The sequence below is a fragment of the Vidua macroura genome, chromosome 4, assembly GCF_024509145.1.
Source record: "Vidua macroura isolate BioBank_ID:100142 chromosome 4, ASM2450914v1, whole genome shotgun sequence".
Classification (NCBI taxonomy): Eukaryota; Metazoa; Chordata; class Aves; order Passeriformes; family Viduidae; genus Vidua; species Vidua macroura.
The window spans coordinates 64,392,524-64,413,709 of record NC_071574.1 but is presented as its reverse complement, the minus strand read 5'-3'; the positions used below and the strand labels follow the sequence as shown (position 1 = coordinate 64,413,709).

Genomic DNA, 21,186 nt, shown 5'->3' with positions numbered 1-21,186 from the left:
CTTATTTTGATCAAGCAACAAGATAAACATTTTAGAAAGAATTGCAAATTTTATCACTGACTGGATGAAATGTTAGAAAAATGACAGCTGCCCTTTGAACCAAATGCACATGGGCTAAACCCAGATCTATGCAAACCCATGGCAGCATTTGGATGATGAAATGAACTTTGCTGAATTATTGGTGAAATGTAACTGGTAGCCCAGTGAAACCACATTTTAGACTCTCATTATTGAAAAATAACCTAATGAACTGCAGATTAAATTAAAATGGATTCAAGTAATTCAATCCACTATCTCTCAGCATAGGACTCTCTACAGCAATTAAACCTGCTGTTACCAACAGCTGATGGAAAACCAAAATGAAGGTTAACAATAAATGCTGGAAGATCACACTGAAGGCTGAATATATGTAGGCTGCTGCAGAGTTATTTTATCATGTCTACTGCTTGGAAAGTAGTCAAAAATTGTTTCAGTTTTAGCAGTGGAGAAACAGAAAGTTTGAGCAAATTGGACAGTGTTTTTGGACACATGTCTGCCTGGATCAAAATTCAGAACTTTTCACTTAAGTTATTTGTGGAGTGCTCCTGGCTTTGAAATGATGTTGTGTGCAGTTCCCTTCAGCTGCTGTTGTAGCTGTGTACATGAAGGGTCCCTGCCCTGAGCAAACACAGGTTGCAGTGTTCCCTCTTTTGCATCTCTGCTGCTGGTGAGCTCCCTCTTCCATGCGATATTCCAAATTTGTCTTTCTGAATAATGTTTGGTGCTTTGTTCTACTTGTCAATGCTTTGGAGATGAGTGCAATGAAAGGATTTCCATCTGCCCATTTCTAAACTTAATGCTGAAAATGTATTCCCAAAATTCCCAGGAAAAAAGTAAATAGAATATTGCTGCTTTGTAGCATAACCCATTTCCTGGCTCGATGCCTTCATTTTACTGAGTCAGATTTCAAGGCACTGAGCATGTGCTGCAGTTGCTGTTTCATCATGTAAGTGAAATTCAGCATATAAAGTCAAATTTCCTTTGAAAAGATTTAGCATAAACTGTAGGTAGGAATCTTTTATTAAATCTGCTTTCTCCTTGGTACTGTATCAATTAAGAGATAAAAAGAAGGAAACTGCCAAAGAAAATTTAACTTCTGGTATTCTAAAACTTCAATGTAAAGTATCCTTTTCCCTTCAGAAGTATAAATCACTTTGCAAACTTAAAAAATAAATTCTTGCAGTAGTAACAGTACATCTGTCAGCCAGTGTGGAAGTCATTCATCCATCACTTAAAAGAATCCGTCTGTGGGAGGGCTAATATGCAGAAGTAGCATTTCCTAACAGTTTAGGACAGGAAGGCATAAGTGTCTTTCCGAGATTGAAACTGCCAGATTATGTCCATGTTAAGGAGAAGTTGCTTATATTGATGTGTTTCCAGGACCCTGAAATGAACACCCACTATAGAAGTGACCATCAAAGGGCTCCTTTTTTCAGTCTCATGTAAGAAAATGCTCTCTCAGGCAGTGTGGTACCACCTTGGGACAGGCTCCATGGAGTCAAAGACTGGAACAGTGGCTGCCCAGACTCCCACATTACAGCACACCCCAGAGCCTTGCTGCTTGGAGTCTGATTACATTTGGGGCTGGTACATGTCTGTAAATCACCAGTTCCAGGAATTGCCCCTGAAATTTCAGGGTTCTTTTCACAAGAGTTATATTCTAAGTTTTATGAAATACTTCAAACAGATTTTTATCTGCTGTAAGTCAGTACAAAATAATTAATCTGGAACTTGTTCCCTTTAACTGAGATCAGATCCTCTCTGACATTAGAAGTCAAATGCCTGGGATCAATGGTATGAAAATCAGCAGGATATTCTTGTTATCTTTCAGTAGAACTTAGAGCCATCTAAATAGTTAATGATTTTGACAAGAACAGTAGGATTTTAGCAAAGGTAGAATGATAAGTGAAACACTCAATTTACATGAAAGAGATTTTATTAAAAATCATAACTGAAATTTAGGACATTGAAAATAACTGAATTTATTATGGTATAGAAACAATATAATTGCAAGGTGTTGTGACCAGGCTTTTAAATACCCAAGCATCTGCATTAGACTTAGGGTTATATGATCTTATCATCCTCATTTGGCTGTTAATGCTGCTCCTGAAATTTCCAGGTTTTTTGTGACCTTGTCTCTGTGTGGAATTTGGTCAATTGCTCCCTTATTCCTAAACTACCTGGAAGACAATGTCTTATGATCTTTTGCTTAGATCTTAAAGTTTGAGGATTATTTAATACAGAAGATTTCCCTTTGTCTTTCTCTATAAAGATAGTTCTCCAAAATGATAATACTAAATTTAAAGTGCTTGAGAATAATACACAAAATCCAAATATCACAAAAAGAGAAATACTGGTAACAGAAATCAGGAGATCAGCCAAAACAGTGCCTGACTGTAGTCACCTTTGGAAAAATGCAGATGGGTGCAGTTAAGCCTTCTAAGCAGTCATTTGGATATGAGTCTGTAACACAGCAGATCTCTGGTTTAAGGACAAAAGATGACCTGCATCTTCCCATCTTTAAACCAGCTGGAACATATGAATGGGATCAGATATACAAGAAAATTCCCTGAGAGCTGTGTAGAATGCTTAGCAAGGGAGGAGATTACCAATAGGGTTGAATGTGGTATTCCAGGCTGGAAATTCACCTGTGTGACTGCTGCCATAAGCAGTGTCTTCCTTTCTTTACTGCAGTTAGGTAGGACATCTGAGAGGTTAGATTTGGGAAAATGTAATAACATTCCTGACATGCTTCATACATGGCAAAGCATCTGCAGAGCTCTCCATGGAGGTATTCGTCACTTCAGTCATGAATATATGAAGAGAAATTTTACCTGTAAAAGCCCTCTGCACCTTAGATGGTGCCCTGCACAGCTAAGTGTCTTTAGGTATTTGTTACTCAAAAAGAAAACATGAAAAGGAGACTAGTGTAAGAATGTTACAAACTTCATTGAAGCCTCATTATAAAGCTCCACGAAGTACATGCAAATCTTGAGTCTACTTAAAAATTTGTGAGATACATTTATACAGATGCTGGTTTGGCGAATCATGGCTACTATTTGTGATAAATAGCCTTGCTCCATAAAAGCTTTTTCTTAAAAAAATGAGAAAAAAAAATACATTGAAATATTTTTTCTGTATAGTACTACTCTTGAAATCATCTTCCTCTTTGGTGAAGATGAGCTAAGATATTTTCTACCCTGATGGGAAAAGTGAAATCATCTTCACAGTATCATCCCTTATTAATTCCATATTCTTTGAACTGGTATTTTAGACAAGATGTTCTCTATTACTGCCCTGCCCGTAGTAGTAATTTATTTGATGCTACAGAGAGATTGCTCCTAAAAAGGACATTAATAGAAAAATATGTTTATAATGCAGATGTGTTCTTGTTCAGATGAGCTTATATCTTGTGAAGCCTGAGAGCAAACATTGACCTTATTTTTGCTGTGTTCCTACTGGACAACTTGCACACCCAGTTGCTTTGTGCAACTCCAAGATTTAATGGCATTTCTTATATTTAACTGTAGAAGGGCTTAGCATCCAAATAAATACAGCAATACTTGCACCTTCCATAGTGTTCCTTGGCAGGAGTTTCCAGCTCTTTCATCTCTTGTGCCCTGTTAATGAAGGCTGTGTCTTTTGACTGTGGAAAGTGTTTCAACCTAGTCCAAGTCAACAGATATGAGACCTTCCACCCCAATCAAAGATGTTCCTTTACATGACATTTCATAGGAGGAGGTATTCTCAGTGCTAGGACAGCTGGATGACTCATGCTCTGTCAATGCCATGTATTTGTGGTAATTTGTCATTAGTAGGCATTTCAGCAATTTGTAGATCTTTCAAAGCAACTTGAAAGGAGAGTCACAGGTCTTCCTCAAAGGGCGTAGAATAGTAGATTAAAGAAATCAAGAGAACAATTCAGTACACTCATGTTAAGATAAATGTTCCAGAACAGAAGAATAGCATTTTGCAGCACAGCCATGCAAGCAGCATTTAAAATTAAGCCAATGTTCAGTGTCAGTAGGGAGATTTAAACACGAAGTGTAATATAAATTAAATGTTAGCTGCAATTTAGTAGGCTGAAGTCATGCTGGGCTAGCAGGGCTGGGAGCTTTCTGCTTCTCTCTGCTCAGCTGATTTGTTTGGAGTTTGATCTAATTCCTCTGAAAAAAACAGCAAGCATTACTGATGTGAAATACTCACATTATTCATGTGGGGCTTCACTGTAGCTAAAACACTAAGCATTGCACTACTTATTTACTTACTACTTATTTTTCTTAAATAGAAAGCTTTAAGCCTCAAGAAGACCCTGGAGTGATTTGATTGAAACTGTGTGAAAGTGCTTTTTTTGTCTTTTTCATTTGCATTTCCTCCATTCTCCATATCAAAAAGTTCTTGATTGCAGTGATTATACATGGAAATTTCTTTTCCTTGCATAAAACTGTACCAATCACTTCATGGAATAAACACAAATAAAATATTTGAAAGACAGCTATGGGATTTAACCACACCAGTCTCATGGGATTTGTGTGGCTAAACATGCTGATCAGGCACTTGCATGTATTATGGCACAAAATTCAGGTAAGATGGTATCCTTCAGAAGATGGATAAGAAGATATATGGAAAAAGGGAATTAAATATGAAATGTCAGGTCTCCTTTTGTCCCTTGAAAGTTTCTCTTTGTTTTTCTTGGCTCTCAGTTTGATCTAATAAAAGCAGTTCTCTGTCTCTGAAAATGTTGCCCCTCTTTATATCATGGTAGGGGGAACCTCAGCTACAGAAACCATGTTGTTAACTGTGATGGGAATCCTGAAATCAACTCCTTCATCCTTCCCTTCTTGCTGCTTTTGACACAGGCAAATCAGCTTCTGTAATTTGCTTTGAGAAGCTCCTTGTACTTTGCAGGGTCACACCTAACACAAAACTGGCTTTTGGGAGCTCAAGGGTTTGAACAACAGCTGTCTTGGGATAGTCATGACTTTGTGTGTGTAGTCTAGAGAATAGGCCTGGATCCTGGCAACTGTGATTTTAGATGTAACTCAGGTGTTTCTTGAGCGTTTAAAGCCCTCAGACCTCAGAGGGTTTTGCAGCCCTTCAGAAGGACCTCAACAGGCTGGAGAGATGGGCAGAGAGGAGCCTTCTGAAATTCAGCAAGGGCAAATGCAGGGTCCTGCACCTGGGGAGGAACAACCCCATGGAGCAGCCCAGGCTGGGGGCTGACCTGCTGGAAGGCAGCTCTGCAGAGAAGGACCTGGGGGTCCTGGTGGACACAAGCTGTCCGTGGGCCAGCTTAGCTTGTGGCTAAGAAGGCCAATGGGGTCCTGGGCTGTGTGAGGAGGAGCAGTGCCAGCAGGTCAAGGGAGGAGATCCTGCCTCTCTGCTCAGCCCTGGTGGGACACACCTGGGGTGCTGTGTCCAGTTCTGGGCTCCTCAGGACAAGGAACTCCTAAAACAGGTCCAGCAAAGAACTACCAAGTTGGTGAAAGGTCTGGAAAATCTCTCTTAAGAGGAACAAATCAGGGAGTTGAGCCTGTTCAGCCTCAAGAAGAAACAACTGAGAGGAGACCTCAGCAATGTTTATAAATATCTGCAGGGTGGGTGACAGAGGATGGAGTCAGGCTCTGCTCAATGGTGCTGAGCTGTAGAACATGAGGAAATGGACAGAAACTGATGCACAGGAAGTTCCTCCTGAATATGAGGAAGAATTTCTTTACTGGTCTGAGCACAGGAACAGACTGCACAGAGAGGGTGTGGGGTCTCCCTCTCTGGAAATATTCCAGAACCATCTGGACACAATCCTGTGCCATGTGCTCTGGGATGACCCTGCTGCAGCAGGCAGGTGGGACCAGATGCCCCACTGGCTTCCTTCCAACCTGAACTGTCCTGTGATTCTGTGAAGTTGTTTCTTTTATTCTTGTCCTGTAAACTGTGGTCCATAATTGCTCTGTTGCAGTTCAGGACAGTGAACTGCAACTTCAAATAATCCCTTACTATTCTGCTAGAGAATTAAGCCCTAGCCAAGTAAAAATACTATCTCAGCAGGGTCTTGAAGACCAGTTCAACTGAAGGAACATCTCCCATTCTGCCCCAGTGGAAGGTCTATTCTCCTTCACCTTTGATGCTGTGAGAATTTTTTGTTCTAGAGGTGTACAAAATTATACTAACTAGTTATTTTTAATGGAGTCTTTTCAAAAACTCTGAAAAATGCTACATTAATGCAGATACATATTAGTATTTCACTATATCTTTGAGATCCAGTGTTTAGTTTCCTACATGGTACATCAGTAAGTCTCTTTGGTGGATGAATATCCCAGCTGACTACCTTTGGGGCCTCAGAGAAGGTTGCAATATTAAAAACTGCTAAAACCAGAAGATAGATAATTCTCTTGTTTTATGGTTTTGTTTGTTTGTTTGTTTTTAATTCTTCTGTTAGGTGCAAACAGAAAGAAAAATGATTCACAAGGGACTTCAGGAAACTGCTATGAGCAGACCTCTCTCAAAGCAAAGGCCAGCAGAAGGTTTAATCCTCCTGATGTGAGAGGGAACCCCAGAATGGAGCTCCCTGTGAACAGGATAATCGATGTGGATGGGGTCAAGCTGGAGGAGTCTGGCCCACGCTCCTGTGACGATTCTGAAGGGAATCTCAGCTTTGAAGGCTACATCTCTGAACTGAGATCTTGCCAAGGGAGGATGAGGACTGGAGTTTACAGGACATCAGACCTTCCATCTCTGATAGCTGTCAAGAGTGAGAAGAATAAGGCCACTGAGAATCAGTATAAAGCTACTTTTGTTTAAATCTCTGCTTCTAATTAAGTTTTCTAGTATTTTGCTTGGCATCAGCAGCAATGGTGATATGTATTAGAGACATGTTTCTGCAAGATGTAAGTGGTTTTCAATATCCACTTGTCTTCAAAGAGCTGGCTAGAGACCATCAATTCTGATATGAGTTGGAAGCCCTAGAATAAAAAAATAATATTCCAATGAAAGTATGGAACTATTTGGTTTTGGTTTTTTTTCCATTTCTGTATTATTTTCCCTAGGATGATTCCATTGAACAGTGCAATTAAAATTATTATTTTGACCCCTACCCTTCTTGTCTTTATTAAAGACAAACTTTAAATTCCCCTGTTTTATTTAAGATAATTTCAGTTTGATCTTCTAATGGTATTTCCTTGTCTTCAGGATTCCCTGTGTTTTAGTAGATTTTTCAAGTGTAAGTAAAATCAGTTACTGCTGTAAAAAAGATTAGGAATATTTTCTTAATATCATCCTGTCTGTCTCGTAACATTTGGGAAGAGGTCCAAGTGGAATTCAGTCTTGTCTAATGCATGGCCTGTATATATGCAATAAGATCATTGTTATACAAACATCAAGAAGCAAAACAACAACAAGAAAAAAACGAAACACAAACAAAACAAAACAACAACAATAAAAAAAAACAACAAAACCCACCCAACAACAACCAAAAAAAAAAAAAAATTATGAATTTCCTGTGCTGGGAATAGTAGCTGCTTTTGTAGCCAACACTGGTGGTGTTTCCATACCAGAGATATATATTGAATTACTCAGTGGTGTGGTGGTCATTGGGTCCCTCCTCACCCCTGCTCTCAGTGCCTTTCAACTTTGGGCAAAGGCAATTTGTTTATTGTTCTTTTGATAAGGGTTTGTTGCCTCTCATTCCTGTTCATTTTAGTTTCAGTTAATTTTCTAGCCTTAGGTGGAGTTCTGAGAAGGAAAAGATATTTAAAACTGCTGAACATGTTGTTTTTGCCACCTGCTCCTTTTTCTCCATTACCATTTCTTCAGGAGAGATTATAAGCCTGGACATGCAAAAGGGTACACGAAGAATTGAGAGTGTTGGAAATCTGCTCATCTTATTGAGTGGATATAGAGAGACTGCTGGGGGTTCACTGGTTTGAAATTATTGTGAGAATTAAAAAGTCATGCTGCATATCTCCTGGACTGCAGATCCACACAGGCAGTAGATTTAAAGCATCAAGGTAAATATTGATTAGTTCCTCTTTCTCTGCTCCTAAAGCATACCATGAATCATGAATTTTCTCAATAGTTGAGAGTACTGGATGCTGTCACTCAGTTTCTTAAACTCAAACGTGTAAGGTGAGAAAGAAGGTATGTATGATTTTGTAATAATAAATTAAGATTCCTAAAGCTTAATGTTTAAGTGTTTCATCAAATACTCCAGTGAGATTAAAGGATACAACACCCATTAGCGTTAATACTTTATTTTTTTTTCTACTGGTAAGTGATTTGCTTCTGATATTGAAGAAAAATCCTTGTTGGCATTAGACTCAACTCAGTGTGTGCCCAAATGAAGGTATATGCTGTGAAAATACCTGCACCTTTTTTAAACTTTCAAGCTTTCAACTAATTTTAAGTCATGATAAAATCGTGGTGGTGTAATTATACTAGAGATTTGGGAAACACCACAGGCAGAACATAGCCCAGTGATATGAAAAAACTTAAATATTTATGTTTTTTAAAAGAGTTTATTTATTCTTCTTCTTCTTTTTTTTACTAGTATTTTGCTAATAGTTGCCCTTGGGCAGATATTTTTTTTTTGCACAGATAAATGGATAAATGGCCAAAATTTTTTCTTATTTTCTGGAAAATTAATAGCTTTGTTCTAATCAAAACTAAAAATGCAGCAGTCAAACTTAAGAGAGGTTTTTTTGACCTGGGATATGCTTTGCACTGGTTTTGTGTCTTGGAAAATAAAATCCTAGCATCTGACAGATAAAAACTTGAAATTCAATCATTGCAAAACTTGAAATGCAATCATTACAGTCATTATTAATCTCTGATCAATATTTTAGGTGAAACAAGGTTGCTTATCTTAAATTGTGCAAGGGCACTCAAGTGACTGGGGATGAGCAATACAGAATTCTTCATCTGGAAAAAGAGACAGCTGAGGGAAGATGCAAGAACAGCTGAAAAACCTTGAGTGCCATAGAGAGGGGGACTGGCTTTCACACTTCTTTCTAATGCAAGGATTAGGGGGCATCAGATGAAACTAAGAGAAGCCAGGTGTAAACCAAAGAGCTGTTTCTCCACCCTCTCCTGTTTTGTATCCCTGAGCTGCTGTGCTCAGAAAAACAAGCAAATGGAAGTTCATAAATTCTGAGTGCAACAAAATGGATTTGACTGTATCAAAGGAATTTGACAGCATGGGAGTCAAGCTGTGTGCAAGAAAATGAAAGATGTGAAAGAATGGAGTATGCTTTAACTTAGAGAAAAGTCTTGGCATAATGCCTGGAAAGTCTGTAAACAAAGGGACATGGGAAAATCTCCTTCTCCCCATGCTACACTGTCATGCCAGTCAATGGCAGATTGTTTAAAAGAATGACTTCTTAGCTAGAACTAATATAAATTAATTCCTTAGACCTAGAAATCATTCATATTATCTCTTCTTTCAATATCTGGCAGAATATAAAAGCTAAAGCAGCTGGAATCAGGAGTTAATAAAAAGGAATGTGGGCAGCCTGTCTCTGGCTGATGGTTTCCAATATTTTACTAGGGATGTGGTCTAGTTTTATTACTGTGTGACTTCAGCATTATAATATGATTTGAAGTTGCCTCCTCATACTGTGGTTTACACTAGTAATCAAAACTACTTACAGTTAAAAATCAGCCTAATTGAAGCCCTGCTTGATAACATGATCCTTTATCTTACCAGCTTGCTCCTGAAGATAAATGAATTCTAGCTGGCTTTATTTCTCTTCTAGTTTCCCCATTTTTTCCATGTGGAAACTCTACTCATGCAGAGCTACTCTTTTGTCTTCCTCATCCCATGATGATAAATAAAAAAGGTCTTTCCATCCTTTCAGGTGGAAGAAGGAGATCTACTGACCTGTGTCAGTACTCAAACCTGAAACTGTAATAACCAGTGATATAAAAAAAACTCCAATCCCAACACTCAGAAAATCCTGCAGCATTCCAAATCTTATTTGATGTAGCAGTTGTCTTATATTTCACTTGTTGTCATGGTGTCTGATTTTCAGTTGTAGTGGTTTCAGCCTAATTGGTTCCACAAGTCACAGTTTTGTTGTGGTTTAATTTTAAAGGCTTTGTGAAGAATAGAAAATACACATCTAGGCAAACTTGCAACAAGACTTCCCCCATAGGATTACTGTAGTTTTGTGCCTTGTCAACAGGTTTGTGATACAACACCCATGCAAAATAAATCACTGCACAGTTTAGCTCTGGAGGGCTGTGTGACAAAGAACTAAGGGGTTATGAAGAGACATAAACAGGCTTTGGAAAGAGACTTTGCAAGAGCTTTACTGCTCCATGGGAAGAAGCCAATACCTGGCTGCACTGTCCTTTCTCATGCCCCTGGAAGTCTTCTGGGGGCTATTTAATGTCCTTCAAAGGTGCTGTGTCCTTCCGGCACTACTTCTCTGCCTGCAAGTTTTGGTTTCTTTGTGCCTTTGCTGTAGCCTGAATTGCATTATTCCTGCTTCTCTTCTGATGCTGGAATTTAATTTCTTAACAGAAAACTTCAAGGAGACATTGCTCAACTGGCAGCCTCTGTGTCTCATTGTAGCAGAGATAACCAGGACTTATGAGCATATTTTTATTTTTGGAAGCAGCTTGATTTTTGCCACAAAACTGAAATTCTTGCCAGTAATCCTTGTCTCTCAGCAGCAGCACTGCTGCTCACCCCAGCCCTCTCCAACACAGATTCGACAGCAAATACTGTCATGTAAAATGGTCTCTCCTAAGGTACTTGGTAGCTGGGAGACAGGGAGAGTGTGTGTGGTAGTGTGATGCAAACACCTGGAGGCATCTTTTCACAATTTGTCAAAGATTTGGAAAAGTTTCCAAAGGCTCAGTTAGACAAAGGCTCAGTTAGCAGCAGGTCCTTATCGAGGGCTGTGAGAAGCCAAAACAGGTCTGAGGCACCTCCCAGCTCCCAACCACAGCTTGGGGACTTGTGTTTAGCAATGACCCTATTTTCTGCATGAACAGGCAGATTTCCAAGCTTTGTGGGATTGTAGCAAACCTGTGTGAAAACAGAGCTGCTCTGTGGATAGTGTGGGTGTTTACCCTGCAGCAAAATGAGTGGCACATCCAAGTGCTTCTCTCTGTGCTCTTGGAATAGCATCCCAAGTTTAGCATTGTGGAGTGATGAAGAACTGTGAGATTTGTGACCCCCATTCCAATGCCAGTTAAAATATGGGAAAAGATTTCATTGATCTTACCAAAATACTTCCTTTCTGTACACCAACTGTCACTTTTAGTCAGGTTACTCTTGACTTTTTTCAGAAAAAAAATTTGTTCAGAAGTTCTGGATGATCACATCTGCAAATCTTGCCTGCATTACTCAAAATATTAGCAAATCCAAGATGTTCCACATGAACCAACTTTCTGAACTGTTTGTGTGAAAGATAAGAAAATTGTTGATATTTTTGGTCCCAATTGATAAAGTTGTTGTACAGTCTAAAATGCTGCTGTACAGAATGTTAGCTGTATCCTTGTTTTATTTGTGGTTTTGTCTTTAAATATCTATATGATCACTTTCTAATATGAAAACACACATTGGTTTTCTACCTCATCCTTTATCTCCCCAAAGTACTAAGAAATCCTATACTGTACAATAATGTTTATAGAATCTCAAGTGTGTCAAACTCATTAAAATGTTAATTGTTTATGTGGTAAGTAAATAATTTATACCACTAGAGCTGATAATGATTAATTGATATTTAATTTCAATGTAGAGAAGAGATGTGAAAAATATTTTTTCAGTTATTCTGGGACCTGCTGCCATTTAGACATTGGAGTTTAAATTGAAAGATGAGACAATATAAAACTCTCATGCATTTTATTAGATTCTGCAAAGATATCTTCTTAACCCTAGACTACATAAAGAAATTCCTTTAAAAGAGGATCATTAAGAATTCTTGCCAAATATTTATATACCTTAAAAATAGTTCATCCTCTGGAATTTAATAATAGTAGGGTATGTTTTTAGCCTTTAATTATTTCCTTTTGCTCTATTCTAGCAACACAAAGAGACTGCAAGTCTGAATAGCCAAATGTTTTGCAGGTACAGTGTAATCCTCCTCTGGCTTCTTGTCTGCATAGTCTTGGTGTGTTGTGTGGCTTTGTGGTGGAGGGGACCAGTGCATCAGAGAGGTGAGAGGTAAGGAGAAGGAGAAGGAGAAGGAGAAGGAGAAGGAGAAGGAAGGAAGGAAGGAAGGAAGGAAGGAAGGAAGGAAGGAAGGAAGGAAGGAAGGAAGGAAGGAAGGAAGGAAGGAAGGAAGGAAGGAAGGAAGGAAGGAAGGAAGGAAGGAAGGAAGGAAGGAAGGAAGGAAGGAAGGAAGGAAGGAAGGAAGGAAGGAAGGAAGGAAGGAAAAAAGGAAGGAAGGAAGGAAGGAAGGAAGGAAGGAAGGAAGGAAGGAAGGAAGGAAGGAAGGAAGGAAGGAAGGAAGGAAGGAAGGAAGGAAGGAAGGAAGGAAGGAAGGAAGGAAGGAAGGAAGGAAGGAAGGAAGGAAGGAAGGAAGGAAGGAAGGAAGGAAGGAAGGAAGGAAGGAAGGAAGGAAGGAAAAAAGGAAGGAAGGAAGGAAGGAAGGAAGGAAGGAAGGAAGGAAGGAAGGAAGGAAGGAAGGAAGGAAGGAAGGAAGGAAGGAAGGAAGGAAGGAAGGAAGGAAGGAAGGAAGGAAGGAAGGAAGGAAGGAAGGAAGGAAGGAAGGAAGGAAGGAAAAGAAAAAGAAGTTACAGGGGTTCAATGCCTCTGTAAATGGAGCTGTATCAGTGACACAATGGTGCTTCAATCCTCCAGTGGTTCCCTTCTCACCCACATCCCTCTCTGTGTTTGGAACAATCTGTGCCAGGGCAAGAGAAATACAGAAGTTTAAGTACCAACAGTGGAAAATAATGACTGATGGGAGTGGGATGAAACCTGTCTTCCAGGTCCATGCTAACACTGTATTGCTGTCTGTGATAATCTCATCCCAGTTTCCAGTGGTAAATATGAATTCCCACTGCTGCAGGTCCACAGAGCTGCAAAGCCACTGGACCATTTCCATAGGTGCCCACAGCCTGTAGCAAGTGTCAAGGTGGGTGCTGTAAGGGCATTCACCCACCTCCCTGGAGAAGGTCCTGGAGTCCAAGTTTGGGAAGTGTATTCTTAAATACCTTGTGTCTGCCTTGCCAGGGAGCACCAACCTGTTCCTCATTTGCATTCTTTGCTTGCAAAGATTTGCTACAGTCCCAAAATAGTCTAGAACTCAGTTATTTTGCAGATTCACAGCTCAGTTCCAGAGGAGGCTGATAAACAAATGAAAGGCCAGCTAGAAGTGCATCTGAAAAAAGCTAATCCCTCTTGGAGTGGCACATTCTTAGGCCAGGGCACAAAAATGAACTACTTCTCCCCATTCCTAAAAGAGGTAACTGAGGTCCTAATGATTTGAGTCTTTTCTGGAAAGATGAAACCATGTGATGAGGAGAAATGTAATTACTATTACTTTAATTACTATTCTCCCTCATTTATAGATTTTCAGTAGCTATTTGCCATTATTTACCAGTATACGAGGAGCATGAACTCCCTCACCACCAACAGCTACATAACCTCAACCTCTCCCATGTTTAAAAAATGTCCAGAGTCAGTGCTGTGGCCAGGATGAAGCAATGCCTGGCTGAGCTCAGCCCTCTGTATGCAGAGCAGTTAGCTGAAACTTGTTTGCAAGCAGGAGATAATTGTGGTGGTGGGAGCATATCTCTGATCTTCACCTTGCTCATTTGAGTGTTGATTAAGTTTGTGTGTTAGAAAATCCAGAGCAACACATGCTGCAATTTTATTCCCTGGTGAGATTGTGAAGGAGGCAGATGTTCATCTCCTGTGGGAAGGTGCTGGATGGTGAGGCTCTGCTGGTCTTGCACCGCCTCCATCTCCTGGAAAAAGCTGCTTCTCCCATTGCATCTTGCCTGTTTGTTTCATGCTTGTGTGAGAAAGGACTGATGCAGATGTATGAGATTCTGCTGCCATTCACTGCAATGACATCAGCTTGTACCATTAAAACACCCACTCTGTGAGGTCATAAGAGGTAATTTTGCTTGCTTGACACTCTGTAGTCACCAGGATTCAGCCTCCTGTTTGCAAAAGAAAGTCCAGTCTAGTTCAAAGTACACTTAGCAGAGCTGATACGAAAGACATGATTTCTCTTTTAGGAGAACCCAGTTGGGATCTTGCCTAACTTTAAGCGTCTACTCCAAAGGTGCCTTTGTATCCTAAACACAGGTGTTACTTTATGTATTTGTTAGGGGTGTAATTAATACTGTTGGTGGATATAAAGAATTGTTTGTTTAATACCTTCCATGTATATAAAGAATGATTTGTTTCATCCTTGAGCTGAAACATGCTTTTGTACAGGTGACTCATACCTTAAATTTAATACTTCTATATTTTCAAGGTCTCCACTGCCTAATCTGTGAGCCTTGATACCTACCTCAGATGTAAATACATATGCAGGAGGCCCCTGAAGCTAGGTGGGGTGACTCTCATCTGCCAGTTCCTCCTGATCTGTGAACAATGTAAGTCAATGACAGCTCAGATTGTTTCAGCAGCAATTACACAGAGCAGCAATTACATTTCTGCAGCAATTACAAGGAGTGGCACTGGAAGTACAGGAAAATGAGGAGGGGGAAAAGAGTGAGAAGGAAATGCAGCAGGGATATTGACCATGTTGTGAAATCTTTAGCCTAAGCCTGTTCTTGAGGCTGTGAGTTGTACACAGTCACTTCTGAAGTCAGGATTTGTGCAGTGGGGAGAGGGCTGCTCACCAGAAGGGAACCCGGGTTCTTTCTGGGACATCTCTGCCTGCCTTACCTTTAGGAGTGCAGGAAAAATGGCCCTGAAGTTTTGCCAGGGACAGAATCCCTATTGATTTGGTGAAAATCACCTAGCTTCAGGGGCATCAGTCCCCAGCAGGATGAGACTGTGGACTGCCAAGAGCAGAGGGAGATAACAGAGGCATCAGTAGTGGGGTTTTTGTATGCAATGAGAGGGCAGCCCTGCTATGGAACACTGTGTCCCTCCTTCCAGGAGGCAGCCTTATCTCTCTGCCTACCTGATACATCACCATTTCTCCCAAATATACCTCAGGGCATGGGACTGAGATCCAAGGGTCCTTTTACTGCATAGGAGCAAGACCTTGGCATCAGGGAGACTGAATGGAGAAGCTTGAAGAGTCCCTTACAGATTTGCCACTAGATTTGGGATGCAAAAACCCCAGGGAAAGCTGAGACAAGCACTGTGCTAGATCAACAAATGGACAAATCTAGGATGAGTATCTTTACAATGGTATTGAAAAAATGCAGTGTCCAAGCAGCCCTGCTGGCCCTGGGCAGCTGCCTCAGTGACCCTGAGGGATGGGAGTACTCCCTGCACAGGGCACAGGTTTAGCAGAGGGCACCTCTTTGTCTGGCTTCCCCTGGTCACCGTGGCCAAAAGGCTGATTGGATGGTGTCAGCTGGCTCTTCAACCCTTGGCATAGAAGTTACTTGCAGAGCAGAAAAAACATCTGGTTTATACACACACAAACACAGATATATATATATGTATATATATATAGATATACATATATAGATATATAGATACACACATACACAGATCAATAGCATACAGAAAATGTATGTATATCTATATATACAGATATATGTATACAGGTTTCCATATAGGATACTATTAGGCCTGCAATCAGAATAATTGGAGCATTATTTGTGAACTCTGCTCTCCATCCTACCATAGGAAATCACCCCAAAGTCAAGGCAGGCTGTGGGGCTGGCATCCTTCCCATGAGGTTGTCCCTTCCTTGTTAGTGCTCTTTCCCCTTCAAAAGGGAAGACTTCAGCTGCCTTCAGCAGCACAAGTGGAGCCAGTTCCCTCACACATGCCTGACTTATAGACCATTTTAAAGTATGCCATGGGGGCGTCTAATATGCTAATGAAGAAAGTGGGTGGAATTGCAGGAATCTGAGCACAGCTAAAAATGAACTTGCCTAACAATTGCAAATCAGCCTGTGCTCAAGTTACCTAAATGTGTTGGCATCGGTGGAAGGTGGGTGCCTCCACACCTCTTCTTGTCAGTTTTCAGTGAGTACACAGCTAAAAAAAACCCCACACGCCTCTGTATATGGGCCTACTGTTTCAGCCAGGGTTATCAGCAAAGGTTTATACCAAAGTCCTTGAAAAATACAGTTACCTGCTTTCCACTCTTATTCATACAGTAGGAGGAAGAGTCTCTTCATGCAAACGCACCCTAGACTGGCTGCAGGCATTTATTTTAGATAAATAATGACATCTGGGTGTAACAGAACTAAGTGTTACCCTGAAATGGACTTCTAAAAGCTTGTTTAGATCTGGGTCTGGGATGTACAAATTAAGATTCTGCACATTGTGGATCGTAGCAGAGCTTTAAATCACTCAAAGATTTGTGTGATTAGCAGTGTAAAAGCACAGCTTGGTTTTGTTTCTGCAGCTGAAGCCCAGCTCTTCCATTGTTATATTAACAGGGTTTGCTTTTTCATAGCAGAACTAAAGTTTTTTTTGATGCATTAAAAAAAGAAAACATCCATAAGCACAGCTGCAGGTAAAGGCATTAAAAAGATGTACCTGCAATATCTAGATGCAACTGCAGTGGCTGTACCTGGCCAAAACTGAGATCTCACAGAGAAGTACCCATGGAGCCATTACAAAAGTGGCCCGGGGTGCTGGGCTGTGCAGGGCCCTGTGCCTGCTCCTGAGGGATGCAGGCAGTGAGGGCAGGCTGTGCAGCACTGCGCTGGGCAGCAGGTGAGTACAACACCCTCTGGCTGGAGAGGGACTCAAGGTCTGATGCTTGCAGCTCTGAGTGCAGGCCCAGTAGTGTGGGAAGAGAAGGTGCTACTGCAGAGCAAGATCAAAGAGGTCATGGCTGAGGGGCAGCAGTGAGATAAGGGGGCAGCAGTGTCAGATAAACACCGGGGGGGGAGGGTTTGAACAGAGACATGCCAAGGCCAGCTGGAGGAACCACGTGGAGAACATCCAGGAGTAGATTCCTCTCCATGCAGAGATGATCACATCTCTGTAAAGGTGAAGGCCTGAAGAGCTGCCAGAGGAGGTCCCAAGCCCTGCAGAAGGCAGTGGCAGCAGGAATACCCAATAACACCCTGAGACCATCTTGTGCACAGAGGGATGGCATTCCCTCTGCTGCTGTGCTCTCTGAGGTGTTGGAGGCTGCTGGCAAAGGTCATGGGCCAGGATGGGACATCCACAGCCAACATGTCAGGGGGAATGAGAGTGAGGAGTGAGTGAGATGAAAGAAATAACATGCTAGATCTGAAACTGCTTCAGTCCCTGGAGAGAAGAGAAAGGAAATCAGTGCAGAAAACCCCAGAGCTGTGAGCTCGTGGGTGAAGGAAGCCAGGAGAGCTGCTAGAGATTCTGGGGGAGCGTGGGAGGTGAGAGGAGTGAGGAGGAGTAAACATTTGGCTGAAAGCATATTTTTCTCTCCCAGGATTATCTGCTAAGTGCTGCAGCACCCAGTCCATGCTCACTGGATCCCAGCTGCTCAGCAGCCAGCACTCTGGCAGCTGTGCTTTTCCCAGCCTTGCTGCCTCGAGGAGTGGGGAGGGGCATTTGTAAAAGAGTTTGTTTGGCAGAGATTATCTCCAGTTTGGGGACAGCAAATTCAGGTGCAGGAGAGGACAGACTGGGACTCCAGTTCTTCCTGAGAGCCAAAACCAATCTCCCAAGGAAACAAAGGGAATGACACACAGAGATGTTCATGGTTGTAATGTAGCTGGATTTTACACTGTTTAAGGCCCATAAAAATAACTCAACTGTCTGGTTTGATTTCTTTTTTCTTGCTGAAATAAGCAAACAAGCAAAATGATTTCAGCTTTCTGTCTTTGCTTTAGCAAAAGAAACACAATGGCTTTTCTCAAGGCACCACTCCAGAAGACATAAGAGAAGGTAGAGGCTCACTTGTCACCCAGTGGTGAAGATGCTGGTTTTGGGTGTGAGTGACACGATTGAGGTTGCACCATTTGCTGAGACACATGTGACCTGTGCCCTGCCGTGCGGGGACAGCTGAGGAGTTTGAAGGAGAGAAGAGGAAGGGTTCCTCATGTACTCACAGTGCTGCTGTGTTGCCTTATTTATTAAAAAAAAGTCATTATGCTTTTAGCCCATGAGTGTTGACCTCAGTTCTGGTGATTTGAATATTCACTAATTATCAGAGACTCAAACTCAATTGTTATGAGTTTTGGTGATGGCTCCCAGGATGATGGGAATGATATCAAGCAGCATAGATGAAGGAAATCCCATCTGGCAGGGACAACAAGGTCTCTAGTGTAGTTTGCAGGTCCCCCAGAGGAAAAAGAAGGGAGTTGGTTGGGTTTGTACATCAGTCTCATGTTAGCACTGAGTCCCTTGTTAGTACACCAGGAGCCACATGTGCCACATATGATTACTTGCATCCTACACGTTCCTGAAAGATAAATCAAAAGTTGTATTTTTAATGCCAGAAATAGTTCTAATTGCTTCCTGTTCACATGTACTCATCAGGTTGTACAAAGGTCTTGGACAGAGCACACTTGCAGAGGCTTTAGATCCTGCACTAGTTCCTTGTGCCAACAATGCTCCTGCAACTGTGTCCTTATCCAGGAAGCTGGGTCTGGGCTTTGTAGCAATAATGTCAACTAAAACCATGAAATAAGGTCATCTCAGGGAACAACACTACCCCATTAGTTTGGGTTACTTTATCACTGTGAAAAAGCTAAGAAATTTGCAAAAATACGGGGGGAATCAGTCATTAGAAAAGTTTGTTGTTTTTTTTCAGTTTTGCAGTAGCTGAGTTGAAGTTTTCTCAGAAACATTTACAATGGTCAGAAAATAATGTAAAAATGGAGAACACATGAATGTGCAGTCACCAGACAGCCCTCTCACTACCTTGGCAGCTGGTACAGAGGAATGAATGCAAATGGATGTGTGTGTGTGTGTGTGTGTGTGTGTCTAGACTTGTCTTTTCCACTTATGTCTAGTCAACTAATTGATGAAAAAACCCTCTGCAATTTTATTATTTCATATTGATGGCTGACTCAGTTAATTTACGTTTTGCAGATATTTAATGATTTAGGGTAGTTGTTAATATTGTTTCATTATTATTAAGTAGTTCAAAGACTGGGCTCAGTCTGAGCTTTTATTACTTATTTTTAAATTTAAAGTAATAAAAAAACATTGCAGTGTGGGAAATGAGGAAAAGGCCAATGTATGAGGCAGCATTTTCAGTATCTGTTATACAGCTGCAACAAGACTTCTGTCTCTTTCTCCACATTTATTGTGTGTTTATTTGCCTTTTCTTTTTCCCACAATGTCAATATAAAGAGAACAACTTCTGAAACTAATGGATTTCAGCCTTTGATACAGAAGGATTACAGTCTCCAAACATGAAAAAGAATTCCTTGTCTTATTTTAAAACTTTTCATTGTCTTTAGTAGTAGCAGAATATGGCTTCAAATACATTTGGGTTCTGTGTTCTGCAGGAAAGTGTTCTGCAGGAAATGTTCAAAATTATGTACAGCAAAATTAAGAATCAGAATGTGCCTTTCTTAAAAGGAAAATGGAATTTTCTTTGAGAACAAGAGCCGGACTCTAGCTGGAATTTCACTGGTGGGATGAGTTGCAATGCTCCAGACCTTACAGCTGCCAGATATTCTATCACTCTGAAGCCAGGTTTTCCTCTAGCTCATTTGTACAGATTTTCTCTCCCTTGTTTATATTTATGTATATGTATACACACATATATTTATATCCATTTAGTATTTTACAGAGCCTCATTTGAAATGGGGACTAGATAAAGTCTAAAACCTAATGTCAGGGAATTTATCTTAAATTCCATATGGATTGTTTCTATAGCTTTGTTATTTTTCTCATTGTTGTTAAGTTATTAGCTCCACAGACACCTGATTCTTATTTCCCTGTATACAAAGTTGCCATCACTAAGCTGGAAATAGTGAGTCACAGATGAACAAACTTGAGAAGGTGGTGGAGAGCAGCTCTGCAGGCTCATCAGCCTGACCCATGGGACGATGGTTTTGGCATAGATCATACTCTGCACCTATGAACTCCCAAATGCCCAAAGCCCTGTGAAGTTTATAAGAATTCAGTATCAAAACTGAGTCTAGTTTTCTGACCAGTTTCCTGCCAATAAGATAAAATATTTCTCAAAAAAAAAAAAACCCCAAACATTTTAACAATTCTACAAAATGCTTGAAAGAGGCAGACAAAATTTCTTCTGTTTATAAATAGCTGAAAGATGATAATTTAATATAATTTACCAAAAACTCACACCTTAAATCCTGCTTTTTTGCTATGGCTCTAAGACCTGTTCAGACACCTCTCTGCTGAACAAAGGTAGGCAGTACATGGAGCACTTGGGGATTTTAGTGATTCAGATCCATCTGAACCCTGAAATCCCTGTTCAGACCTTACTCAGGGATAAATCCCATTTTATGGTGGGGCTTCCCTGGCAGCTTTTGCAACTCCTGGCTTTGATGACTTTCCCTTTTACTTTGTGCCAGCACCATCCTATCAGCTGATGTGGCTCCTGATGGTGTTTATTCCTTTTGTCATGTTAAGGAATCAGTTTGAGCTAAAAGCTTGGAATTGTGAGTCCCCAGAAGGACACACTGCAGCTCTTGGTGGAGATCTACAACATGAACTGCAACAACTGGGAGTAGACACACTGACAAGTAGATTTCATTCTTGCTTTTCTTCTCTGTTACTTTTCGGCATGGAAAAATGCTTCCCTACAACACGCATTTCTCACCACAGAAACACAGTGTTTCTGGTCCTGGAAGTGGATGATTTTTATTCTGGAAAAGGGGGTGGAAGAGGGTATTTCCACAGCCTTAAAGAAGTATCTTCCTCCTCTCCTCACACCCCGGCTCCTCCCTTTCTACAAAACTTTTGGGAACTCTTGAGTGGAATAGCAGGAAATGGCTTTTTTCCCTCCCTTTCTTTGCAAAATTTCAGTAACCTGGATGGTAAACAGATGTCTACAAGCCATTGAATAGGCATTATTGATTTGAAACCTCATGGCCAGACTGAAGAATGAGGAAAGGAAGTGGAAATCTATGTTT

The 21,186-nt window shown here is 40.8% G+C and overlaps 1 protein-coding gene across 4 annotated transcripts in view; it reads left to right on the top strand.

Moving 5' to 3' along the window:
• Positions 1-7,022, top strand: part of RGS12 (regulator of G protein signaling 12) — a 78,315-nt gene extending 71,293 nt beyond the window's left edge. For all 4 annotated transcript variants that reach the window (XM_053976334.1, XM_053976332.1, XM_053976333.1 and 1 more), the window contains exon 17: positions 6,476-7,022. In XM_053976334.1, the coding sequence (XP_053832309.1) occupies positions 6,476-6,837 (362 nt within the window). In that variant the 3' untranslated portion in view covers positions 6,838-7,022. The remainder of the gene's footprint in view (positions 1-6,475) is intronic.
• Positions 7,023-21,186: the final 14,164 nt, after the last annotated feature.